At 42.3% G+C, this 27878-nt stretch overlaps 1 protein-coding gene across 1 annotated transcript in view; it reads left to right on the plus strand.

Annotated features, from left to right (window-relative positions):
- Positions 1 to 679: 679 nt before the first annotated feature.
- Positions 680 to 27878, plus strand: part of HIVEP1 (HIVEP zinc finger 1) — a 392318-nt gene continuing 365119 nt past the window's right edge. The window contains exons 1-2 of the mRNA XM_030211058.1: positions 680 to 897; positions 2458 to 2604. Of these exons, the coding sequence (XP_030066918.1) occupies positions 2565 to 2604 (40 nt within the window). The 5' untranslated portion in view covers positions 680 to 897; positions 2458 to 2564. The remainder of the gene's footprint in view (positions 898 to 2457; positions 2605 to 27878) is intronic.

The following is a 27878-nucleotide window of genomic DNA, read 5'->3' on the forward strand; positions in this document are numbered from 1 at the left end:
CTCTCTCTTCTTCCTGGTGGTGATGAATGATGATGCAGAGTTAGAGAGCTTCACGGGGAAACCCGAGGGGAAGGGGCGGGGAGAGGGCGTGACCCACCGCAGAACCAGAGAGGAACCTCCGGGATCTCCGGCAGTCGCAGCCCTGTGCATAAAAGGGAGAAAGTGTACAAAGTAAAGGAGGGGCCCGGAGCGGGGGAGGGCAGGGAGCACCTCGACGGCCACACACCACGCCCATCCGCTAATACCACCACAAGGAAGGTTCCCTTAACTTTATTGGCATGACCTAAGAGTAATTCATTTAGAGGTCAAGGTGACAAAACAAAATAGAGTAAGAGCGTACATAATTTTTAAACCTAAACTAATCGTTGATCGTCCCCCCTGCCTGCCTTCTTTTTGCTCAGTCAGTCTAATGTCTATTATTTAGCTTATAACTCATGATATTCTACTTGTAGAGGCAGTTACTCTGCGCCCTTCGGAGTCCCCCTTTGGTTCTCTTCAGGGGTCCCTCCTTGGAGCTTTCCCCTCCCTGGGTGGCTTTCAGTTACAGGGGGAGGAACCAGAGAGGGAGGAAGGAAGGGGAGAGAAGAAGAAAAAAAAAAAGGAAGGGGGATGGGCAGGAGACCCGATGACGTCACTGGCCCGGCCCGCTTCCTGCAACAGAAAGTGAGAGAAAGGGGGAAAGAAAATTAAAAGCTGAAGGATTCTCCCCCTCCCCTGAATAATAATCACTCCAGTCATCCCTCCCCTCCTGCCAGGTGACATGAGACGGTGGGAGTCCCTTCCTCACCCCCTTCGCTCTCTTCGCCGGTGACGGTGACTCTATGACCTCAACCCCGTCCACGACCCCGGCTCCCCCTCCCCCCACCGAGGAACCTCCACCAGCCCTGTGCCACCAATGTAAGTAACAACTGGAGGGAGGGGGAGCAGGCTGTGTCCTGCATTTCAGAGGGGTGGGGGCAATGCTGGTTCAGTACCGGGGGAGGGGGGCTTACCCGTTACCCGGGAAATGAAGTAGATCTGACAGAGGAGCATGACTGGAAGCAGAGCAGTGGCCCGGCAGCTCCTCTCTCATCCTTTATTACTGTTTACTTTTGTGTGCGTGTGTTTATAATGCTATGTCGTGGGGAGAAACAGAAGAGGTTCTAACCGCCCCCCAGCCCCACCTACACTATAGCTAAGACACTACATATATCTTGTACATGCAAATGTTGCCTATATAATCATGTAGGTTCAGGGGGTTGCCCTCTTGTCCCTAGAATGATTCTTGCTCCTTTGGGGGGGAGGGGATTGGTCCCCCTGTTTCCTGGGTGATTCTTTTTTTTTTGGGGGGGGGGGGGGGAGACAGTTGCTCTCTCCCCAGTGGTGATCTTTCTTGAGGCTTATGTGTGCTAGCCCGACCGACCCCTGGCTCCCAGACTGCCTGTGCAGCCTCTCACCGCCTCCATCTCTTCTTTCTCTCTGCTCTCGGGTTTCTGCTTTGTGCAGCTCAGCCTTGCAGAGGGGTTTTCCCAGGCTCCTCCCTCTGGATTCATTCATGTTTTTTTTTCCCCCTATGCAATTGTCTTTTCAACAGTTTTCGATCATGTCGCTTCATGTTTTCCGCTGTCTACGTATTTTTTTTTCCTTGGGGGAATAATTTCAACCATCATTCCTCCTCTACCCCCTCCCCACCACGCCAGCTAAATTCGACCCTTGTTCAGATGGTGTGCTGATTCATTGCCTGCCCTTTTTCAATATAGGAGAAAGAACTGTTTGTCAAAAGATTTTCCTTTAAATCCACCTTGGAGCAGGTTGAAGGCAATACAAAAATGTTTCTGTAATATTGACTAGGTTCTGGTTAAGCAGTCCAGTTTTTTACCTGGTCTCCAGTTAGAAGAGGTCTGCAATAACTGTCTGATTTCGGACAGCATTGTTCAAGAAATAAAATAAATATTGTGTGATATTACTAGTGATCTTGTGTGCGTGGCTCTGCAGTATTTTCTGTTTGTTTACCATGTGCAATTAAGATGAAATCTTTGAAATTGTAGATGTTATCTAGATTAGCTCATTGTTTTCAGACATTTTCTGTGTCGCGCTCTATTTTCTCAATCACTATTGCAGTGGGTAAAAAAAAAGACTAACAGAACAGGAGATTTGTAGTACAGGCACATTTGTGGGCTGTGAACATGTGATTCATAAAATCATGAATGATACTGGTGAGATTTGCTTGCGAAGGATACTGGTGATTTTGTTTTGCTTGTAAGGTGTGTGTGTGTGTGTTGTAAGACTAGTATTTTCCGTGAACCCCCTCCCCCTTCTGCCCTTTTTTTTGTCTATTTACCGTTTTATGTGCAATAACTGCAGACAAGGCTGCAGATTCTAAAGCTCTTTAACATAGATGAATAAACAGCTTTGGAATGAGGCATTTCTGTGTTCTGATTTGTGTCTCTCCCTCCACCCCTTGTTTCTTCTGTTCAGCTGCTTGGGTTAGTTGAAGCACTTGGAGGGTTTATGGAGGCTTCTCTTCGCCAGGTCTGCTCTCCATTTTTGAGAAGAGAATTCTGGCTCTTATAGGAAGGAGGATCATGCCTCGGACAAAACAGGTGCACCCCAAAAATCTGAGAGGTAAGGAAACGTTTTACTTGGCAGAAAACATTTTCAGGGAGTGCTAATGCCTCAGTAGAGCATTCTGAAGCGTTCTGGTTGAGATGCAGCGAGTTAAGAGAAAGGACAGTGCATTCTTAAAACATGGAGGGGCACTGCTATTTTAGCTTGCACTGTAGGTGTTCAGGGTTTAGAAATGAGCTTCTCTGCAAGGTTTAGCAGTGACGATCCTTTGTAGTCATTCGATTGACATGTGTGGCTGCTTTAATTTATGAGCTGTTTCACCTAGAGAACTTTATTTACTAGGCTGCCTTGTTCAGCTATTACTCATAGGAACCTTTGACTCTTTTACAGCCAGAGGAGACACAGCACTGATTTCTGTCAGTTGATGGGAGTTCTTTGCACATTCTTATTTTTTGATATGACCAAGGTGTGGAATGCAGCTCTTTTTTCCCCTCTATAAATGGAAAATAGGCTGTCATCCGAGGCTAAAGGAAACTTGTTTTTGTTTATCACAGTAGATGTTTGGTGTAGCTTTTGCAGTGGAAAGCACAGATTCAGTTATAATAGAATAAAGTGGATATTGTATTTATTATAGAAAAATACATTTTTTTTTCATTGCAGGGTCAGTGTTTCTGGCCTGTTTCATTTTTATGCATGCAATGTTCATTCTCTGACAATTGAAAGGGACTGTTGAGACATATCCTGGTGCAGTCAAAATCCAGTAGTTAGGTATGAGTTGTCATTTAAACCAGAAATTTATTTGCATGATTTAAAAAATAGAAGAAGTTAGCAATAAGCATACAGGCAGGACCATTCGGCCAATTGCATTTCTCAGCTTCAGTGCTTGTTCAGGCAGCCTCTTTAGTAAAGACTTGCCATCCTGAGCATTATTGGGCCTACTGCATTTTGCAGTGCATAGAAATGAAATAAAGTACTTTTAATGTTTACACTTGACCATTTTTAACGATTTGTGCTATTAAAAGCCCACTGCAGTGCAAACATACTTTTGTGACGGTGCAAACCCAGTGTACTGCTTGCGAAATTCATGTTTACCACTGAGATAAAAATAGGTATTCCTTGTTATTCTTTGTTGCATTGCCAGGAGATTTCCTTTCGTGGGTAAACTAATGACCCCATAGGTTAACCCGTTGCTGTACAACTACTGTAGACAGGGACCCTGGCCCCAGTGATAGTATTTATCGGAAATAGTCTACTTTGATGATAACTTTGTTTTCCAAAGAAGTGTCTTGCCACTGCTACCCATGATTCTTTAATGAAGATGCTGTTTTTGAAGAAGTTTATGGTGAAAAACTGACACTATTAATATAGCAGTGTACATCAGAGAATATTATGCTCACACTGGTTGAATCCTTCATTTTCTTTATTCAATTAATTTTTTTTAATGTGCTATGATTAAGCTATTTTAAGCAGGATATTCCCAGGCAGTAAATCTCTCTGTGTGCGAGTTCATTGAATGCTCTTAACTGAGGTAAGGCATTAATGCATAAGAAATGCCCTGTTGACCCTCAGTGCTATTAAAAAGCATATTTTATTTTTTTTTAAACTGCCTGGGCCCCTCTTTGGTATCTTGAGCAGAATTCTGAAGGGAATATATTTCAGCTGTGCTCATCTTTGAGGACTGGTTGTTTAAACCCTGCAGCAGTGATGAAGCACAAAACAGAGCTGACTCACCTTAGTGTGCTATGATTTATAAGCGTGTCATAAGACAAGAGGGGGTGTGGCATTCCAGTCAGGTAACCCCTCACCTACATCAGATGCATGTGGAAGGTTTGGTTTCATTACTGAATACAGTGTTTAAACAGGTATTCTGTTTTTACACTTTAATAAAGAGTCCTGGAAGCAGGTGGGGCAAGAACGTACCTTATCTGGTTGAATTTCATTTAATGTGAATTGGGTGAGGGTCATAGCAGCAGGAATAGCTAGTGTTCCTTCCTTTTTAAATGGAGGGCTGGCATTGCTTGCACAATTGGGACGGACACAAAACAGATCCCTGAAACTATCCCACTTCAAGCTCCCAAATACATCTAGATGTCACCCTAATGATGGCAGAAGAAATGTTTTGTTATTAAAAAAAAAAAACTCTGATTTTATTCTCTTTAAGTGTACCTGCAGCTGAATGTGCAGGTCAAAACGTGGCTAGCTTTGTAAGCGGAGATGATTTCTCTCAGGTCTGCACCTTCAAGGTCTCAAATATACTGTCTCGAGTGTTTTATTATGGTTATAAAATTGGTGTCATTTTAATTAGCTTTTTTTCTTACTTGAGTTTGACCCATTTTATTATGATCCTGTCCAGGCTTTGAGTACATCAGATTAGGCCACGGGTGGGCAACCATGGCCCTGGAGGGCCACAGCCCAGTTGGGTTTTCAAGATTTCCACAATGAATATGCATAAGATTGATTTGCATGTACTGCTTCAGTTGTATGCAAATGGATCTCATGCGCATTTGTTGTGGAAATCTTGAAAACAGGACTGGGTTGTGGCCTTCAAGGACGTGATTGCCCATCCCTGGATTAGTGACTCTGGGATATAGGAAACTTGTTTCGTGTCCAAAGTTCTGATATGGCCCTGGGTAGTGACAGAGAAATGATGCAGCTTGAGCAATTGAGAAAGCTACTCTCCCTCATAAGCTCCATGTGCTGAGCGTGATATAGAAGTATCCGTGACATCATGGGCCTCTTCCAATCAAATGAAAGCAAAAAAAACGACCAATGGTTATTCCAGCCCTGCCTTTAGGGATAATTATATAGCATTGACAACATACATAGCCCTGTACAAAGTACATATGGAATACTTAGCGGTACTGTATAAGGTATATAAAATAATAAGTAGAGTGGAGCGGGTAGATGTGAATCTTTTGTTTACTCTTTTCAAAACTACTAGGACTAGGGGGCACGTAATGAAGCTACAAAGTAGTATATTTAAAGCAAATCAGAGAAAATATTTCTTCACTTAATGTGTAATTACTCTGGAATTTATTGCCAGAGAATGTGGTAAAAGCAGTTAGCTTAGCGGGGTTTAAAAAAGGTTTGGCTACCGTCCTAAAAGGAAAGTCCATAAGCCATTATTAAGATGGACTTGGGGAAATCCAATGCTTATTTTCTAGGATAAACAGCATAAAAAGTATTGTACTGTTTTGGGATCTTGCTGGGTACTTGTAACCTGGCTTTGCCACTGTTGGAAACAGGATACAAGGCATGATGGACCTTTGGTCTGTCCCAGTATGGCAACGCTTATGTTCTTATATCCTAATGGCAATAAAGCATTCTAAATTGAGCTTCATTAGATATTACATCACTTTCTTGGTTGAATTCATGTTCTCTTGCCATTATGCCTCCTTCTATATCCAAGCTGTGTTTATTTTGGCCAGATAAAAGCCCTTCTGTCCTGTTTTTATTATATTGGGTTTGCACAGTGCCTTTTCCTCCCAGCAGGATCCCAGTACAGTATACTTTGCAATACAAAACAGCACTAGGTAGATTTCTTAAAATGTCAGTATCCCATTGTCCCGGCTGTATATTACCTTTTGCTGTAGTCTTATTTTCCTCTTTGATTTCAGTTAATCAAGCAAATATAACTTTCCTCATACGCTTTTTTTTTCTCCTGTTTTGTTTTCTGCCTTTTATGGAATAAATATATGTTAAGTCATATGTCTCTATTTTTCATGTGCTTTGGTGTTTCAGATTCTCTTCTTTTTTTCTTCCAGTCTTGATGGAAAGGAGGTCCCAGGGAATGCAGTTTGTGCTATATTTGTGTATTGGATGCCATGGGGGTTGTGATAGTAGAGGTATCAACTGCATTAACTTAGCCATAGTCCCATTTTTTGCAGCATCAGCAAAGGGAACATTCAAAAACATTTAGTATTCATTTCTTCATACAGCAGTAGAGTGAGTGTGATTAGTTTAACTGCCAGCAAAGGACATCATAGAAGTATCTCTGTATTTAAAGAGCAGCATATATGTGTAAATGTAAATGCTGATTTTTAGAAAACAGTTGTTTACTGCTGTAGATGACCAGGACAGACGTTTTCAAAGGGGGCATGCTTTGGGTGTGCCAAAAATGTAGACAATGGGAATACAAGTATAGTGGTGGAAATAAGTATTTGATCCCTTGCTGATTTTGTAAGTTTGCCCACTGACAAAGACATGAGCAGCCCATAATTGAAGGGTAGGTTATTGGTAACAGTGAGAGATAGCACATCACAAATTAAATCCGGAAAATCACATTGTGGAAAGTATATGAATTTATTTGCATTCTGCAGAGAGAAATAAGTATTTGATCCCCCACCAACCAGTAAGAGATCTGGCCCCTACAGACCAGGTAGATGCTCCAAATCAACTCGTTACCTGCATGACAGACAGCTGTCGGCAATGGTCACCTGTATGAAAGACACCTGTCCACAGACTCAGTGAATCAGTCAGACTCTAACCTCTACAAAATGGCCAAGAGCAAGGAGCTGTCTAAGGATGTCAGGGACAAGATCATACACCTGCACAAGGCTGGAATGGGCTACAAAACCATCAGTAAGACGCTGGGCGAGAAGGAGACAACTGTTGGTGCCATAGTAAGAAAATGGAAGAAGTACAAAATGACTGTCAATCGACAAAGATCTGGGGCTCCACGCAAAATCTCACCTCGTGGGGTATCCTTGATCATGAGGAAGGTTAGAAATCAGCCTACAACTACAAGGGGGGAACTTGTCAATGATCTCAAGGCAGCTGGGACCACTGTCACCACGAAAACCATTGGTAACACATTACGACATAACGGATTGCAATCCTGCAGTGCCCGCAAGGTCCCCCTGCTCCGGAAGGCACATGTGACGGCCCATCTGAAGTTTGCCAGTGAACACCTGGATGATGCCGAGAGTGATTGGGAGAAGGTGCTGTGGTCAGATGAGACAAAAATTGAGCTCTTTGGCATGAACTCAACTCGCCGTGTTTGGAGGAAGAGAAATGCTGCCTATGACCCAAAGAACACCGTCCCCACTGTCAAGCATGGAGGTGGAAATGTTATGTTTTGGGGGTGTTTCTCTGCTAAGGGCACAGGACTACTTCACCGCATCAGTGGGAGAATGGATGGGGCCATGTACCGTACAATTCTGAGTGACAACCTCCTTCCCTCCGCCAGGGCCTTAAAAATGGGTCGTGGCTGGGTCTTCCAGCACGACAATGACCCAAAACATACAGCCAAGGCAACAAAGGAGTGGCTCAGGAAGAAGCACATTAGGGTCATGGAGTGGCCTAGCCAGTCACCAGACCTTAATCCCATTGAAAACTTATGGAGGGAGCTGAAGCTGCGAGTTGCCAAGCGACAGCCCAGAACTCTTAATGATTTAGAGATGATCTGCAAAGAGGAGTGGACCAAAATTCCTCCTGACATGTGTGCAAACCTCATCATCAACTACAGAAGACGTCTGACCGCTGTGCTTGCCAACAAGGGTTTTGCCACCAAGTATTAGGTCTTGTTTGCCAGAGGGATTAAATACTTATTTCCCTCTGCAGAATGCAAATAAATTCATATACTTTCCACAATGTGATTTTCCGGATTTAATTTGTGATGTGCTATCTCTCACTGTTACCAATAACCTACCCTTCAATTATGGGCTGCTCATGTCTTTGTCAGTGGGCAAACTTACAAAATCAGCAAGGGATCAAATACTTATTTCCACCACTGTATATTTAATAATATTTCCCTGGCAGGTTTTCTATCAGCTCCAAGCCACACATGCCTTTCATAGAAGTGCTAATTTTGGCCAGGGCTTTACAGGGAGAAGTTTTCAAGCTGCTTTAGACTGTAGAAGTCTGCCTGGCTTGGAAAATAAGGACAAAGCCGGGCGGCCCAGCTTTGAACATAGGGACAGAGCCGGATGGACTTCTATGGTCTATGTCCCAGAAACAATAAAGAGAGACCATGATCAAGTATCACGTTCATTTCTGATGTAATCTAGAATTGAGAATGAATGTGATTGTTGGGCAGACTGGATGGACCATTCGGGTCTTTATCTGCCATCACTTACTATGGAGCTCATTTTCAAAGCCTCTTTTGTTACTATGATAAGTCATGTTATTTGCTCATTAATGTGACTTAAGAGCCCTAATGCATCTTGACAAAATTTACCATGGTGATACTTAAAATTTACTGCGGGTTACATTACTGAAATGCAAAACATGCAGAAGTATGACCCCTAGCAGTAAGTTGCATCAGTTTGCGGCCCACTTGGAAAGATGACTCGTAGTGGTACTTGCATGAGACTACCACTAGGGGCAAGATCCCAAAAAGTACAAAATATTCTATACTGCTTATCCCAGAAATAGTGGATTTTCCCCAAGTCCATTTAATAATGGTCTAGGCACTTTTCCTTTAGGAAGCTGTCCAAACCTTTTTAAAACTACGCTAAGCTAACTGCCTTTACAACATTCTCTGGCAATGAATTCCAGAGTTTAATTACACGTTGAGTGAAGAAATATTTTTTCTGATTCGTTTTAAATTTACTACATTGTAGCTTCATCGCATGTCCCCTAGTCCTAGTATTTTTGGAAAGCATAAACAGATGCTTCACATCTACCCGTTCGACTCCACTCATTATTTTATAGACCTCTATCATATCTCCTCTCAGCCGCCTTTTCTCCAAGCTGAAGAGCCCTAGCCGCGTTAGCCTTTATCATTTTCGTCGCCCTTCTCTGCACCTTTTCTAATTCCACTATATCTTTTTTGAGATGTGGTGACCAGAATTGAACACAATATTCGAGGTGCAGTCGCACCATGGAGCGATACAAAGGCATTATAACATCCTTATTTTTGTTTTCCATTCCTTTCCTAATAATACCTAACATTCTATTTGCTTTCTTAGCCACAGCAGCACACTGTGGAATTTACACATGGAAATGCTACGCAGGCCTTCTAAAAAGACCACCTTTGAGCTCTAGGGAGAGAGAGAACAACTTACTGTTGTGATATAGTCCTCAAATAATTTAGGGCAGTGGTTTCCAACCCAGTCCATGGAGCACATGTATATTCATTATGGATATCCAGAAAACCTACATGAGATAGATTTGCATACAATGGCGGCAGGGCATGTAGATCTATCTCATACTTATTTATTGCGGATATCCAGAAAACCTGACTGGGTGTGTCCTGAAGACTGGGTTGAGAACCACTAAAAGTCCCCAGATAGGTGCAGAGTCCATGGGTCCTTCTTAATCATGAAGTTTGCACTAACTTTCAAAAGTGAAAATATGTGCATACATTTCACTTTTGTAAATTTTCCTTAAGGAAAAGTGTTCTCACGCAGTTTTACTTGATAATTAGTGAGGATAGTTTTTCTGTTGATTAAAGCACACACGTAGCTGATCTTAGCGTACTCTTAACCGCATCTAAGGCAATGTTCTACATTTTCTACAAGCTCTCTTTTTCTGTGGGTAAAGCAGTATTTTCTGTTTGTCCTTCCTTCCCCGCCCCCACCCGAATCATTTTGAATTCAAATATGAATATAGACAATGTTCACATCAATGGGGACTAGAAGAGAAAAGTAACTCATAAAAGAAAATCAAGACAGGACCCTGTTTACTAAGGTGTGCTAGCATCTTTAGTGTGTACTAACCGTGTAGACGCCCATAGGAATATTATGGGTGTCTACATGGTTAGTGCACGCTAATGCGCTTCTAGCGCGTCTTAGTAAACAGCACCCTAAATGTTTTTTTTTTTTTTTTTTAAGATCAATCTCAACTTAGGTTTTTACTGGATAAAGAAGTTTCTGATGATGATGAGACTCAATTTTATGGGGCTTGGAGGGCCAGATTCAATAAATGTTGCCAAAAGTTAAGTGTTGTTAAAAATAAATCTGCGCTAAATGCCAATTCTATAAAGGTCACTTAGTGGTAAGCAATCTTTTACAGCATAGTGCTTAGCGTGGATTCTCACACCCAAAGCCGGCTGAAAACTGGTGGAAATCCTCATGCCCAACTCATGGCGGTTCGATGCACAAATCGCACTTAATTTCTGGGGATGCCCCTGACCCACCCATGCCCCTCCCATGACTCCTTTTGAGTTGTATGCTATGAAATTTAGGCACTCAGAGAATATGGCGTAGGCCAGGTGCGTGTGTAACTCCTAGTTACCGCCTCTTAACTGCCAATTAACACCAATAATTGATTTTTAGTGCCTAATTTGACTAATTACATGCGCATCTGGGATCCGTACCTAAATTTGGATGACCAACTTTTTAGATGACCTATATAGAGTCAAGGGGTTAGTGTATGGTGGACTAGTATGGGTAAAGTACTCTTTTATCTTTGAAAATGACATATAAACTGATCCTCATTACAGTTAGTGAGGGGAAAGTTTTGAAAACTTCTGTGTGAGCAGATTTACATATTCAATCACTTTCAGTGTGTGCAAAGCAGAAAATGAATTCCAGTACTGAAGTGTTTTGAAAAAAAATGTACCCTTGTAAACCTCATGTGCCTGACTTGCTGAACCTGTTGAACTACAGATTAATGGAGAGTCATTGGTAGTGGTGGTCTGCCTGGGGCACTATTGGTCTGAAGCAGATCGGTTTTGTTCAGAAGTTGTACAATTACCAATAGCCAGTAAATGTATAACGTCCTTATCTGTATATATTTAAAAATAGGTTTAAATTTTGCCAGCACGTACAGTGCATCGAAATAGTGGCATCATTTGGCAGCTTCCATGTATAAATGCTGGTGATAATCCATGGAAGTGATAATTTTTCACTACTTCCAAGTGTATGTGATGGCAGCAGTATGTATGAAAGCCATATTCCAGACCCTTATGGGCAGGATTTAGTAAATGGCACTCAAAATTCAGTGCCAAAATAAATTGTCACTGAACAGTATTATGTGATGGGTGCTCTGGGATTGGTGCTCTTTATAGAATAGCTCATAGCATTGGGGTCTACAATCAACTTTGGGCACAGGGAGTTAACACCAGCTGAAACCAGGTATAAATCCCAGCGCGCAAACTGGGTGCAGATCCGCACTGTTCTATAACACTGTGCTCGTTTTAAGGGAATGTCCCACCCATGGCCACGCCCCCTTTGCAGATCAACACAAAAACACCATGGCACTATTCTATAAATGGGCATGTAAGTGCGTTTTTGCGTGGATCTACTGTTTCTGATCCATTTCTGTGCTTAACATCTGTTAGAACGCTTTTTTTACACTGAAAATTCGGCACGGAAGTAGCGCCTAACATTCAGCGCCATATATAGAATTCCCCTTTACATGTGTAAGTGCAGCCAATTAAGGAGCAACAGCCTCAAATGGTAACATTTACATTTTAAAGGAAAAACAGTGTACTAGGGGGAGACGAAGGGGTTAAATGCAATAATCCTCTCAATTATTTGTTTCACGTCATGGCCGAAAGGAACACTTTACAGAAGCTTATATATGCCTTGGTGGTGGTATTTAAAGCAACGGGGAAATATTTTAAATCATACAGGTAGTCTGCTTATAAAGAGGGAAATACACATAACAGTTTTTGACCCACCCTAAATATAAGCTGTATACTGCCTTGAGTGAATGTCTTAAAAAATGCAGTAAAATAAACCCAAATAAATAAATAAGCAATACGTCCCCTTTTAAATCTGTGCATTCCAGGCAATCACCATGTGTAAATAGTGGCATTCTGAAATCAGTTTCTACGTGTTTGCAATCTACATGTGCAAATGCCTTTATGTAAAATCACATAGTTGCAATGGTTTGTAGAAATGATTTATCACGGCAGAGCGGTGGATTTATGTTTCAACGTTTTTTATTGATGACAAATTGGAAAATACAACTGACTGTACCATATTAATAGCATGTTTAACATGAGCACCACTGGTATACATCCTGATTGTTAGTCATCAAACTTATACATTTAACCCTCCCCCTTCAGCTATTTTGTACCTGGGCGATGGAGGGTTAGATGACCTATTTATTTATTTAGATTTTGCTCACACCTTTTTCAGTAGTAGCTCAGGGTGAGTTGCATTCAGGTACTCTGGATATTTCCCTGTCCCTGGAGGGCTCACAATCAAAGTTTGTACCTGAGGCAGTGGAGGGTTAAGAGGACTTGCCCAGAGTCACAAGGAGCTCCTGGTTCTCAGGGCGCTGCACTAAGCATTAGGCTACTCCTCCACAATGCTAAGTACTTTTAGCATGTCATTGACTTAGGGCTTCTTTTACTAAGCTGTGCTAAAAAGTAGCTGCAGCACGCCTTTACACAGGTTTTTTCTTCATGCTAAGGCCATTTTTAGCATAGCCAGAAAATGCCAGTTTTTTCATATTTTCCTAATTAATGACCATGCTCTAATGTCAATATATATAAATCAATCTTAAGAGTTCTCTTATGGTCTAACATATGCCAGTCTTCGCTACAGGAGGAAAAAGCCTCACAAAGCTCAAGAGTTGCTAAAAGCAACAAGAGCAGGGCTGCTTCATCATTGGCTTATAAAAAAAAAGGCGTAAAAGCCTGAAGATAAACTCAAACTAATTTTCTCTACATTGTGGAAGAGTGATAAACTATACAACTGCAAAAAATATATATATATTCCTCAAAAATATATTTCACAGTAGTAGTAGTAGTAATAGTAGTATGAAGAGTTACTTAGCTTCAAAAACGATCTTCCTTGCTCTCCTCTTGTTCAAACTATCGGACTGTGACGGTCCGATAGTTTGAATAAGAGAAGAGCAAGGAAGATCGTTTTTGAAGCTAAGTAACTCTTCATACTACTATTACTACTACTGTGAAATATATTTTTGAGGAATATATATATATTTTTTGCAGTTGTATAGTTTATCACTCTTCCACAATGTAGAGAAAATTAGTTTGAGTTTATCTTCAGGCTTTTACGCCTTTTTTTTTATAAGCCAATGATGAAGCAGCCCTGCTCTTGTTGCTTTTAGCAACTCTTGAGCTTCGTGAGGCTTTTTCCTCCTATAGCGAAGACTGGCAGATATTAGACCATAAGAGAACTCTTAAGATTGATTTATATATATTAACTGCACACTACTGAGGGTTCTACCCTACATTTTTGGTTTAGTCGTGCTCTAATGTCACCATTAGTGTTTGGCCGTTAACAAAGAGCACGTGAGGTGGTAAGGTCTCATGCGCTTATCCTGTGCTACTCAGTGTATGGTAATGCAGACATGCGAACTGATTAATGCAGGAACCTTAACTCTCCACCCCCCCCCCCCCCCCCCCAAGGAGATGCCACCTCTATGGTAAAATAAAATTAATTTTTTAGGCTGTGGTTTGCGCGCACAGGTTGCAAAATTACCTCAGTAAGCCCTTTTAAGCTGCAGTAAGCATGTACTAGTGCTTACCACAGCTTAGTAATACAACCCCTTAGTGGTGCTTCCTTTAATGTTCAATGCATGTTAGGTTTCTAGAACTTTGAATGCAATTACAATCTTTTGCCAAGCGATGGGTATTACCACTACACAAGCTCTTTTGGTTTGGAATTTATTCTTGTTGTTAAATCTGTGAATGGCTTTACAAAGTGGTAAGCAGAAGAGCTCTGGGCAGTGATCAAGGAAAGAACCCCCGTTATTTACCTGCTTTCTGGTACTAACTTGAGAAACAGGAAACAACTTAGGTGGTCTTTTACTAAAATGTGGTAGCGTTTTTTTTAATCTCGTGAGTGAAATCAGATGGAGTTAAATGTTGAGACACCCATAGGAATATAATGGGCATCTCGGAGTTTATTGCAAGCTGATTTCTACCGCGAGCTAAAAACGTGACAATGCTTATTAAAAGACCCCCTTAGGTTGGTCTGTTTCACTGCTTAGTGTTCAAAAAATGTCCTTCCAGCCTGTTCCTTTTTTTTTAGGAATTCAGGTTTTAATGAGAGCATTACACTGTTCACCAGATGCTACTTCCTTGGACCTGTATTTGATTAGGTTGAAATGCAATTTCTACATGTATAAATTTTGAATGGAATGTCGTAAGTCATTATGCAAGTCTGCTACTTGAGAAATGAATTGTCTGCTTTCAGATTTGTTGGAGGAAGAGCTGTATTTGTCCTAGAGCACCCATATCGTGGAGCATTTTTTTTTTTTGCTAAAAAATCCACCACTTTCCATCTGTGAAATATATGTGTGTGTGTGTATATATATATATATATATATAATATAGGGGTCAATATTCAGCCGTCAGTGGCAATCCCGGATATTCAAAGCTGGGATTTGTACTGGATTCAGCTTTGAATATCTGATTATTTCTAAGCCGGTTAACACATATCCGCTTAAGCCGATATTCATCACTTAAGTGGTTGTGGGTTACCGCATAAAGATAGGACAACTATTTATGTGGTCCCATTGATGCATTAACCCTGACTGCTTAAGTGCTGACTCTGTCCTTGGAATGTCCCCAAGATAGTCGTCTTTGTGTTTGGTGCTAACTGTGATATTCAGCGGCACTTAAGGCCCTGTTTAGTAAGGTGCGCTATCGTTTTTATTGTGCGCTAATGCTAGAGACACCCATTGGAATATATGGGTGTCTCTAGCATTAGCACACACTAAAAATGCTAGCGCGCCTACAGTGCGGCTTAGTAAACAGGGCCCTTAGCCCTTTATGTGCCGCTGAATATTGGCGACTAGCCTGGATCCAGCGATTTAATCATTCTGCAGCCAGCTAAGTTCTTTCGAATATTAGGCAGACATTATATAAAAGATTACAAAGATGCTTTGTAACTGGCATCAGGATAAGCTCATTTCTTATGAAGACTGCTTTAGTGAACATAAGAATAACCATACTAGGTCAGACCAAAGGCCCATTTAGCTCAGAATCCTGCTTCCAGCAGTGGCCAATCCAAGTCACAAGTACCTGGCAGAAACCCAGCTAGTAGCACCATTCCATGGTACGAATCCCAGGGCAAGCAGTGACTTCCCCCATGTTCATCTCAATAACAGACTATGGATTTTTACGCTAACAACTGTTACCACGTCCTCTGTTTAACAAGTTCCAGAGCATAACTATTGTTTGAGTGAAAAAATATTTCCTCCTCCTACTTGTTTTAAAAGTATTTCCATGCACTTTCATTGAGTGTCCCCTGGTCTTTGTACTTTTTGAATGAGTGAAAATTCGATCCACCTCCTCCCGCTCAATACCACTCAAGATTTTGTAGACTTCAATCATATCCTCCCTCACCCATCTCTTTTCCAAGCTGAAGAGCCCTAACCTCTTTAGCCTTTCCTCATATGGGAGCATTTCTATGGCCCCTTATCATTTTGGTCGCTCTTCTTTGAACCTTTTCTAATTCTGCTATATCTTTTTTGAGAGACGGCAATCAGAATTGAATACAGTACTCAAGGTGAAGTCACACCGTGGGGCGACACAGACACGTTATAATATTTTTGGTCTTATTTTGCATCCCTCTCCTAATAATGATTAGCATCCTGTTTGCTTTTTTGGCCGCCATCGCCGCTGCACACTGAGCAGAAGATTTCAGGGTATTGTCTTCAATGAATCCTAGGTTTTTTTTCTTGAGTACTGACTGCTAAAGTGGACCCTAGCATCACTTAACTATGATTGAGATTATTCTTCCCAATGTGAATCACTTTGAATTTTAGTTCATCTGCCATTTTGATGCCCAGACTTTTAGTTTCCTAAGGTCTTCCTGCAATTTTTCACAATCTGCATTTGTTTTGACAACTTTGAATAGTTTCGTATCGTCTGCAAGTTTAATCACGTCACTTGTTCCAATTTCCAGATCACTTATAAATATGTTAAATAACATTGGTCCTAGTACAGATATCGGTGGCATTCCACTATTCAACCTCTTCCATTGAGAAAAATGGCCATTTAACCCTACCCTCTGTTTTCTGTCCAATAACCAATTCTTAATCCACAGAAGAACATTGTCTCCTATCCCATGATGCCTTAATTTTCTCAGGAATCTCTAATACGGTACTTTTTCAAAAGCTTTCTGGGAATCTAGATACACTACATCAACCGGCTCACCTTTATCAACATGTTTATTCACTCTTGCAAAGAAATGAAGGAAATTAGTGAGGTATGACCTCCCTTGGCTGAATCCATGCTAACTCTGTCCCATTAAACCATGTTTGTCTATGTGCTCTGTAATTTTATTCTTTATAGTTTCCTCTATTTTGCCTGACACTGAAGTCAGGCTTACCCATCTGTAATTTCTCGGATCACTCCTGGAACCCATTTTAACAATCGGCGTCATGTTGACCACCTTCCAGTCTTCAGGTACTATGGATAAATTTAATGACAGGTTTCAGATCACTAGCAGCAGATCAGCAATTTCATGTTTGAGTTCTATTAATACCCTAGGATATATACCATCCAGTTCAGGTGATTTATCGCTCTTTAACTTTTTTCAATTTGGCTCAGTACATCTTCCAAGTTCACCGAGATTTCTTTCAGTTCCTCCACATTGTCACCCCTGAAAACCATTTCCGGTACAGTTAGATCTCTTAACATATTCTTCTGTAAAGGCCAAAGCAAAGAATTAATTCAGTCTGTCCGCTATGGCCTTGTCCTCCCTGACAGGGGCGTATCTGCGTGGGGCCTCAGGGGCCTGGGCCCCCGCAGATTTCGCCCTGGACCCCCCTACCGCTGCCAACCCTCCCCCTCCGTTGCTCGCCTACCTTCGCTGGCGGGGGACCCCAACCCCCGCCAGCCGAGGTCCGCGTCCTCCTGCCGCTGCCGGCTGCCTTTGGTCCTTTAATTCTTCCATTGAAGCTGGCGCCGACGAAAGTTTCTTTTGAGTCTGACGTCGCTGCACGTTGTACGTGCAGGACGTCAGACTCAGAAATTGTTTCTGAGTCTGACGTCCTGCACGTACAACGTGCAACGTGCAGCGACGTCAGATTCAAAAGAAACTTTTTCGTCGGCGCCAGCTTCAATGGAAGAATGAAAGGACCAAAGGCAGCCGGCAGCGGCAGCGGCAGGAGGACGCGGACCTCGGCTGGCGGGGGTTGGGGTCCCCCGCCAGCGAAGGTAGGCGAGCAACGGAGGGGGAGGGTTAGCAATGGCAGCGGCTGGGGGGAGGGGGATCGGCAATGGCGGCGGCGGCGGCGGGGGGGGGGGGCTATAATGTGCCCCCCCTCTCTGGCCCTGGCCCCCCCTACCGCCGCAGTTCAGATACGCCCCTGCTCCCTGAGTGCTTCTTTTGCTCCTTCCTGATCTAACAGTCCCATGGATTCCATCGCAAGCTTCCTGCTTCTGATATACCTGAAAAAAGTGTAGCTATGAGTTTTTATCTCTGTGGCAAGTTTTTCTTCATATTCTCTTTTAATCTTCTTTATCAATGCTTTGCATCTAGTTTGACATTGCTTTTGTTGCTTCTTATGTTTTTCATTTGGATCATTTTTCCATTTTTTGAAAGATATTCTTTTGGCGCTAATAGCCTCTTTTACCTCACCTTTTTGACATTGTGTCTGTCATTTGCTCTTTTTTCCACCTTTGTTAATACGTAGAATACGTCTAGTCTGGGTTTCCATGGTGGTATTTTTAAACATCGGCCACGTCTGATTTAAAGTCCTAACCTTTGTGGCTGATCCTTTCAGCTTCATTTTTTAACCATTTTCCTCATTTTGTCACAGTCACCCTTTTGAAAATTAAAAGCTGCTACAGTAGATTTCCTTAGTGACCACTCCAGATATCAGCTGAAATTTGATCATGATATGATCACGGTTTCCCAGTGGATCCAATGCCTCTCGTATTGTGCCCTGCATTCCACTAAGGATTAGATCCAAAATAGCTCCCCATCTCGTTATTTGCTTGTCATTTGCTATTTTAAAAAAAAAAAAAAAGGTAAACTCCGAAGATATGTTTCTGTTGAAAAAGACACAAGTCGTTTCTGGTGCAGTAGAATTAATTCTTTTCAGACAAAGGGCTTCAGATTTTAGATTTTAACTGATAAAAAAATCAATAAAACACCCTGATAAAAATAAAATTCTAACAGGTGTTAATTGGATAAACACTGTAAGTACTCTCACCTTTCCCTGGCTTTTGTGTTCTCCAGTCATTGTTGTGTATTTTCTGTGCTGATGATTGCTGAGTGACATAAACTTGCATGTTTGATTCCACCGAAAAACACTGACAAACACCAATATTATGCATTTTTTTTTTTATTTGTACCCCGCGCTTTCCCACTCATGGCAGGCTCAATGCGGCTTGGGTACTTATTTGTACCTGGGGCAATGGAGGGTTAAGTGACTTGCCCAGAGTCACAAGGAGCTGCGTGTGCCTGCAGTGGGAATCGAACCCAGTTGGAAAATAAACATCAAAAAAGGTCAATATTCAAAGCATTTTAACTGGGTGGGAGTCTCCTGCCTGGTTTTATCACCTGTGCAAAGTTGTCTTAGGATGTTCAGTGGCACTGAATATCAGTCCTAACCACTTAAGTCAAAAGCAGCTATTCAGTGGGCAGTCTGGGAGCACAGTCCACACTTAACCCATTAAGTGCCAGAATTCAGCCCTTAACCCCGTGGTTCCCAAACCTGGTCCTGGAGGCACCTCAGTTTTCAGGATATCCACAATGAATATTCGTGAGAGAGAATGGCATGCAGTGAAGGCAGTGCATGCAGATCTCTCTCATGAATATTCGTTGGGGATATCCTGAAAATCTGACTCGCTGGGGTGCTTCTAGGATCAGTTTTGGGAAGCACTGCCTTAATCGGTTGTGGGGTTCTTTTACAAAAAGCAAGTTAGTGTTTTTAGCGCATGCTAATGATTGCTGTGCGCTAAATGCTAGAGATGCCCATAGGAATGTATGGGCGTCTCTAGCGTTTAGTACATGTGTATTTTTAGCGCGTGCTAAAAACGCGTGCCTTTGTAAAAGGACCCCTAGGTTAGGTGGCCAGATAGCACTGATATTTATGTAGCATTGTCTTTGGCCAGTGGAGGAGTTGCCTAGTGGTTAGGGTGGTGGACTTTGGTCCTGAGGAACTGAGTTCGATTCCCGGCACAGGCAGCTCCTTGTGACTCTGGGCAAGTCACTTAACCCTCCATTGCCCCATGTAAGCCGCATTGAGCCTGCCATGAGTGGGAAAGCGCGGGGCACAAATGTAACAAAAAAAAAAAAAAAACTTAACCAATTAAGGCTGAACATTGGCACTTAATCAGTTAAGTGCCAGCTGGCCGCCCATGCCTGTATATTCAATGCCAGTGCCTAGACATGGCCTGGCATTGAAGATATGTGCATAAAGCCAGCAGTGGCTAAATTGCTTACCACAGTTGGCTGAATATTTATTCCTAAAAGAGTGGAGGAGTGGCCTAGTGGTTAGAGCACGGGTCTTGCAATCCAGAGGTGGCCGGTTCAAATCCTGCTGCTGCTCCTTGTGATCTTGGGCAAGCCACTTAACCCTCCATTGCCTCAGGTACAAACTTAGATTGTGAGCCCTCCTGGGACAGAGAAATATCCAGTGTAGCTGAATGTAACTCAACTTGAGCCACGACTGAAAAAGGTGTGAGCAAATCAAATAAATTAATAATTTATTTACACATAAAAATAGAAGCCCAAGTCAAACCCCCCTTCCACTTTCAGTAGTGAAACTTTATTTATTTATTTGTTACATTAGTATCCTACATTTTCTCACCTATTTGCAGGCTCAATGTGGCTTACATAGTACCGGAGAGGCGTTTGCCGACACTGGTGTGAACAAATACAAAGTGATGTTGTGGTAGGTAAAGTTCGTGTGGCACTGCCACAATAGGGAATCGTACAGCGGGAGAGTTGTGTTATGTCCATTGCGTACTTTTGTTGTATTGCAGAGATCAGACATTTAAGTTGGATCGTTAGGGTATGCCTTTTTAAACAGGTTAGTTTTTAGTGTTTTCCGGAAGTTGAGGTGGTCGTAAGTCATTTTCAAGGCTCTCAGTAATGCGTTCCACAGTTGTGTGCTTATATAGGAAAAACTGTATGTATAAGTTGATTTGTATTTTAGTCCTTTGCAGCTTGGGTAGTGCAGATTTAGATATGATCGTGTTGATTTGGATGTGTTTCTAGCTGGTAAGTTGATCAAGTCTGTCAGGTATCCCGGGCTTCACCTTAGATAATTTTGTGAACCAGGGTGCAGATTTTGAAAGCAGTGCGTTCTTTGATTGAGAGCCAGATGCTCAAAACTCAGGTGCTGTATGGAACAGCACCAGAGTTTACGGCCGGAACAGCGCCCAAAAATAACTTTCTCCTGCTCGATGCTAATAATTTGTAAATGATAGGTACGCTTTTAGCTTCGAGCATGATGAAGTAAAGCGGTACAATCGTGCCAGGGGCATGCGCTCAAGAGCTGCGTGTAAGCAAAGCTCGTGCTCATGTCCAGTCCAATGGGTGGACAGGAGCTTCTGAAATGTTTCATACCTGTGAGCCACGGGGAGGTCTGAGCAGCTTCTTTCTGGCTCACATTGCGTGCATTAGCTATAACAGGCAGGAGGCTGCTGAGCTTTTGAGTTTCACTTTCAGGAGTTGTGATGTTACTTCTCAGGTTGGCACTTCTTTCCCTTGATACTACCTCCCCACTGCCGCTACAGCCGCCACCACCATGCCTCTTTCCCGGCATGATTGTCCAATCGGGAGCGCGAACCCTGCGCTGTGAACATTGTAGGGAATAGGAAAAGATCTAATTTAAATCACATTTGCATGCTATTTGTGCTAGTGTGGGGCGAGCACGGTATTTCGGTGATAGGAGTGTCTGTGCATTGTGTGCCGGCAAACGTGGGCGCTAGTCCGGCGCTATTGGCCTCTAGCGCTCGTATTTCCTTCTGAGCATCGGGGCCTAAATGCATGCCTGATGATTCAGCTGACTAGACTCTTTGGATAGACCTGCATTAGGGAAATTTGTGTGTCTGTTCTGGTTTTGTGCTCTAGTTTTCAGAGATAGGTATGTGATGCATGGAGTTTATGGAAATGTGAAAGTAAAACTGAAATCAGAGGTGGAAAGAAACTCTAGACTTCACTCGCTGATCTTTGGTGTGCAGGAAACAAGCTCCTTTCCAGCATTCTCTAATTCTAATTAATCACTTGCATCTGCTGATTATCTCTCTCTTTTCTTGAAATGTAGAATGGTTGATATTGTGTAAAAGAAATTAGTGGAAACCGAAGACCTTGAACTGCTTTAGTTAAAGGGAGAAAAGACCTCATCTGTCCAAATGCAGTGACTTTTTTTGCCTTCAGGCTCAAAAATATCTGCTCAAACTGGCCCCTTTGTAATCATGGCTGATATTGGATACAGTGAAGGTTGGTGATAGAAGACACCCAAGATTCAATAGTGGTGGTGATCCTTAATACCGGTTCTGGCAGGGTCGTGTGCATGTTTTTGAGAATCTGCACTTCTAATAAACACTGACCCACACATTCTCTTCAGCTAGCATTGTAACTTGTCAAGTTTTCTTCCTCTTCTTGCCTTAAAAAAAAAAAAAAGCCACAGCTTTGGCAACAGTAACTAAGACAAGATTTAAGACAAGTCCTTTAATTCTATTTCAGTTTAAAATAGTTTGTATGCGTTTCCTTTTTTTTTAGCCATAAACTTGTGTAAATTTATTCTGCATGCTACAGGCTAAATTTCAGGGTCAGGCAAAATGAAGGCAATCCAAAATAAAGGGTGTCTTTTACTAAGGATTAGCACATGTTATCTGAAGCAGGGTCTAAAGAAGTTCACAGGTCACTTTTACATAGTTCTCTCTCCTCCCCCCCTTTTTTTACTTAAGGCTTTAAGATACCAAAATTCTGAAACAGAAAATTAAATGAAACCCCCCCCCCCCTACACACACACACACACACAAAAAAAGGAAATCCCTAAAATCATGCAAGCCAAGCAATTCCTATGTCGGTGATTTCCCAAACCTGGTCCTGGGGCACCCTAGCCAGGCAGGTTTTCAGGATATCCACAGTGAATATTCATGATAGATATTGCATGCAATGGAGGCAGTGCATACAATTATCTCATGAATATTCATTGTGGATATCTTGAAAATCTGACTGGCTGTGATGCGCCTAGGACCAGGTTTTGGAATCACTGACCTATGCAAAGAGCACTGTAGGATTTTATGTAGATTTTTGTTGTGTTAGCCTTTAGAAAAACAAAATCCCACAGTATCATTTATATGTAGGAAATTTAGGGGTCATTTTATGAAGTTGCGGTGAAAAGTGACCTTAGGTTTTTACCACGCACTAAGGCCATTTTTACTGCAGTAGTAAACATTGGCCTTTTTCTATTTTCTGTATTAGCGATCATGTGCTAATGTTGCCAATAGCACGTGGCTGTTACAAAGAATTAATGCCTATGCACTTATTGCCACCTGTTTTGGAGGCAGTAAGGGCTCGTGCGCTATTCCTTTGCTGATCAGATCATGGTAATGTAGCTGTGCTATTTGCTTAGAGCAAAAACGCCCAATCTCTGCCCCCCAGACATGCCTCCTCAAAAAAAAAAAGCCCCACATCGTTTTGCATGCAGTGAGTGCATATACATTTGGCTCTTACCAGAGGACTCCTGAGTGTGTCCCCACAGTATGGTACACCATTTTAAGCTCTGTTAAACACACGTAAGTACCTAATGCAGCTTAGTAAAAGGGCCCCATAAACTCGGGCAAAAATAGGGGCAAACTCTAAACGATCCAAGCACATTGACTAGGTGGCATTTTCCGCTCTTGATTCTCATTTTCAATTTAAGCACAAAGTTACCTAGGTTATTATGTAACTTTTGCTAAGTCTACGTGTTTTGAAAATGAGCACCTTTGTTTGCCCAGCCCTCAAATGGGGCCCAAAATATTTAGATTGCTTTGTCCAGCAAGCCACAAGGCTTAAAACTGCAGACCTTTGGATTACAACAAGTAGGTGTGCCTTCCCCGCTCCACTGACACTAGGGCGCCTACCAATAAGAGTTCTATTGTTTTATTTAAGGTTCCAAAATCTAATGTCAGTCCCGTTTTTTTTCACAGACAGATTTGCTTAGCTTGAAGTTTAATAAACAGACTTTCTGAGGAAGGAAGACAGACTGGTTATTAACCACACATTTCATTGCTCAATCAATATTTTGACAGCCTGGGAACCACTGTCTCATTTATCCACTTTAAACATGCAATAGGCAGTTTAGATTTCGATAAGAGCAGAAATAATGCTTTGTTCATTTTGAAAAGAATGAAAGTAGAAATACATTGAGAGCTCAGAAAAGGGCATCAGTTATTATGCAGAAAAGAAATGGATTGTGTTAATGCTGTGAAACATTAAGTTTATTATAAATCTGAGTTTATCCATGTTGCTTGATGTAAGCACATGGATGATAAAAAAAAAAGGGCAGCTTATGAAGTTGTATATGTTCCTGTGAAAACTTTGTCTGCAGTTCTAGCCACACCAAATTTAAGACATATCTTAGAGAATGAGTAATATGATGGGGAAGAGGGTGTATGTGTTTTTGCAGACTCAGGGCTCATGCCTTTGCTTCCTGGAAAGTAGCCCTGTTGTTGGTTCTGGATAAAACTTTTGTTAGCAAAGTCCGTATGTTAGATTTGGTGCTGTTTCTTGGCTATGTGTACTGTAAAACAGTGATGATCATGATTGTCGAGTTTAATTATCAAAATCTGGGTTGCAGATTAGAGACGAGAAGGTTAATGGGGGTGGGGGCAGGGGTATGGCTGGAGATTTCCATAGTGTGCCCACCATCCTTGCAGAGGCTTCTACCCCCCCCCCCCCCCATTTTTTGTCGTTGTGTTTAATATTTTGGTGTTTTTGGATTAAGATTAGAAGAATCTTTAGTACAGCCCTATACATTATTATCTTATCTTATTTTTTTCTGATAAAGGCATCTACCATGTTCAGTTAGATAGCCATCCCTTTTTACCACCAGTGTTATACAGCTGGAAGAAAATATGTGCTTTGTAGAAAACCTCTTAGCGCTTTTCTCCAATTCCTCCTCTTCTAAGTGCTGAAGCAGTTACGAATTTAAATCTTCCAATAGATTTAGCTAACTTTCCTGTCTAGACTCTTCCACAATGACCATTTACAAGCAATGGATGATGCACTAAACATAATTCTGTACTTCCCGATTGTCCATACTAATCAACAAGATTGAAGTTTAACATTCCTGATTGTCCAAGTTAATCTATCACGATTGAAGTTGATCCAACACCTTTTATTTCTGATTATGAAAATGCACTTTTTATAACTGCACTAGCTGTTGAGCCCGTGAAGACGGGCTACTTTTGGAATGGGGGGGGGGGGTTCCGAGCCCCCCCCCGGAGTCGCTGCCGCCGCCCACCCTCCACCCAGCCCGAGCAGCACTGTGAACTTACATCAGCACGCAGCAGCAGGCACATCAGCAAAGCTGCCGTCGGGGTGGGCTTCCTTCTCTGCCTGTGTCCCGCCCTCGTGTGACGTAACGTCGGCGAGGGCGGGACAAAGGCAGAAGGAAGGCCGCCCCGACGGCAGCTTTGCTGATGTGCCTGCTGCTGCGTGCTGATGTAAGTTCACAGTGCTCGGGCCAGATGGAGGGGAGGGGGAGCGGTTCCGACGTATGCAGCATGCCAGTAGAGACTTCCCTCTCTGTCCCGCCCCCATCATCACGTATTGAAGCAGGGGCGGGGCAGAGAGGGAAGTCTCTACTGCGCATTTGCGAGTGAGTACGGTCACTCGCCGTTTATATGTTTGATACCTAATCCTCTCTGTCTTCTTCACCTTAAATATGTATTTCTCTTCCGGAACTGGTGATCACCATTATGGAAAATGTAAGCCACATTGAGCCTGCAAATAGATGGGAAAATGTGGGATAGAAATGCTACAAATAAATACATTTGCAAAATTCAGTTGGTTTATGGCTTTCTTTTTATCAGTATTTCCAAATTCGTCATTATCTTGGTAAGTTGTACCTATTGACCGACTCAGTCATCCATTAAAATCTTTTGAAGAAACCTTATTTTGTTCACCTCTCTCTTAAAAAATTTGATTTCTCATTGAACAATGGATGATAAAATTCAGCTGGTTTATAGCTTTCTTTTTATCAATATTTCTAAATTCATCATTATCTCGATAAGTTGTACCTATTGACCGACTCAGTCATCCATTAAAATCTTTTGAAGAAACCTTATTTTGTTCACCTCTCTCTTAAAAAATTTGATTTCTCATTGAACAATGGATGATAAAATTCAGCTGGTTTATAGCTTTCTTTTTATCAATATTTCTAAATTCATCATTATCTCGGTAAGTTTGTATCTATTGACCAACTCAGTCATCCATTAAAATCTTTTGAAGAAACCTTATTTGTTCACCTCTCTCTTAAAAATTTGATTTCCTGTTTTTTAAAAGTATCTTTCGTAGTGTCCCTAAATGTCGCTTTATGGTTAAATGGGAACAACTGTTAGGTGAACAATCGTTAGATAACTTTCCAAGTATGGAATTATAATTTTAAGTGCTTCCCTTCTGTATCTTTGATTAATACACAATTTAAAGCTTCTTTTTGGAATCTTTCTCACTCCTCAATGTATTAATAAATGGGACTCCCAAATGTTCCCTCTTTGTTGGAAAGGCTGTATATCTTTGGGTATTCTCTTACACATGTGGTGGGAATGTCCCTTTATTCAACCATTTTGGCATATGGTGCCAGAGTTGTAGGTCAACAAATCCATTAGATCCATTAGACCCACAGTATGGCGCTACCAATTCTCTTTTACCTTCTAAATTGTTATGATTCTGTTAGAATTCTGCTAGTCAGACAGGGGAATGCTTGGAACCGCACCTGATTGGTCCATCAGGGGCTGAGCTGATGTCAGTCTGATCTACTTAAGCTCACCTCTCCCGTCAACCCCTGCTTTGGCGTTTTCTCCAATTCTGCTGAAGCCTTACCTTTGCTCTTTCTGAGCTATTACCTCAGTGCTTGTGTGGAGTTGTTATTCCTTTGCTGGCTAGCAGTTTGCTATTGCTCTGTCTCTGTCTGCCGGCTGCTGCCTGCATGTGTCTAATTACCTCTCTCACTACACCTGGGTTTCTCTGTTTACTCTGGTGCTGTGTGGTAAGTGCCTCCTCGTTCTGTTCCAGTTTGTTTGTTTCGCTTCCCCTTCCTTCAGAGTTCCCTTTGTGCTGTGTTTGTTTTCTGCTTGGCAGGTCCTGCCCTTTGTTTCTCTCCATGGGGGTTGGTTGTTTGTTTTTCATTGTACTCCCGATTAACCCTGTTGTCTGCAGTGTTCCCTGCCTCTGGTTGCTGTCTGTGTGCTGAACTTGGTTTAACCCTTTGTCTGCAGAGCGTTTCTGCTTCTGGCAGTTATCTGTTTACTGCAGTCTTCCCTTTGTGACTGTTCAAGTCCTTTCTTTGCTGTACTACCTCCTGTATTACAGAGCACTGTCCTTTTCTGTGCTGGTGTGTGTGTTAGGCTCTGCACTCTGTTTTGCGGACTTTTCCCTTCCCTGTTTGCTGAGGGTCTCTGCCTACAGTATCTTATATTACAGTCCCTTCTTTGTGTGTGGTGGGCTACGGCTTGACATGTTTCTGTGTATGCTTCCCTTTCTCCTTGATTACCACCAGCACCGAGGGTCGAGGGTGTTGCTGGTGCTCCGGTCCCCATGGGGAACTCCTCGTTTAGTCTCTTTCGCCCCTCCCTAAGTATGAGTCGGTTCCAGTTAGGCCGTGAGGCCCGCATGCTTGAATTCTGAGTGAATCGGTTCCAGATATGCCATGAGGCCCATCTGATTGCCCTATCTTCCCTCTTCTGAGGTGCAAGTTGGTTGCTGCATGTGTGTGTGTGTGTACAGGGCTTGGTAGCTGGGGTAGTGTGTAGTGCCTACTAGGCCTCGGCCAGGGCCCAAGGGCTCACAACTAGACTAACATAAATACATGTGGTTAGAGATAGTATGGCAAGTAGCTGGTATGGAAAAGCTTAATTGGCTAATGAAACATAATAGGGGGGGGGGGGGTAGGTAATCCACCTTGGTGGATGAACAACAAATCCCATGGAGAGAAAACATACAGAAGAAGTGGGAAGTGGACCAATGACTCCAGAAAAGTGGGACAACTGCGTTGAATAATAAGCTTTAATGCAGACTCGACACAGATCTGTGTTTCGGCCACAGGCCTGCCTCAGGAGTCTTTGATGGTCTGTATTCGGGTGTATAGTCCTGGTATAAAGGGGGTTTTAAAAAAGACCTTTGTGATCTGAAATCAAGGAACAGCGCTGAGCGTAGCTTGTATCCGCAAGCAAACAGCAAAAATGCAGACCATCAAAGACTCCCGAGACAGGCCGGTGGCCGAAACACAGATCTGTGTCGAGTCTGCATTAAAGTTTGTTTATTATTCAATGCAGTTGTCCCAGTTTT

The sequence above is a fragment of the Microcaecilia unicolor genome, chromosome 1 (assembly GCF_901765095.1).
Source record: "Microcaecilia unicolor chromosome 1, aMicUni1.1, whole genome shotgun sequence".
Classification (NCBI taxonomy): domain Eukaryota; kingdom Metazoa; phylum Chordata; class Amphibia; order Gymnophiona; family Siphonopidae; genus Microcaecilia; species Microcaecilia unicolor.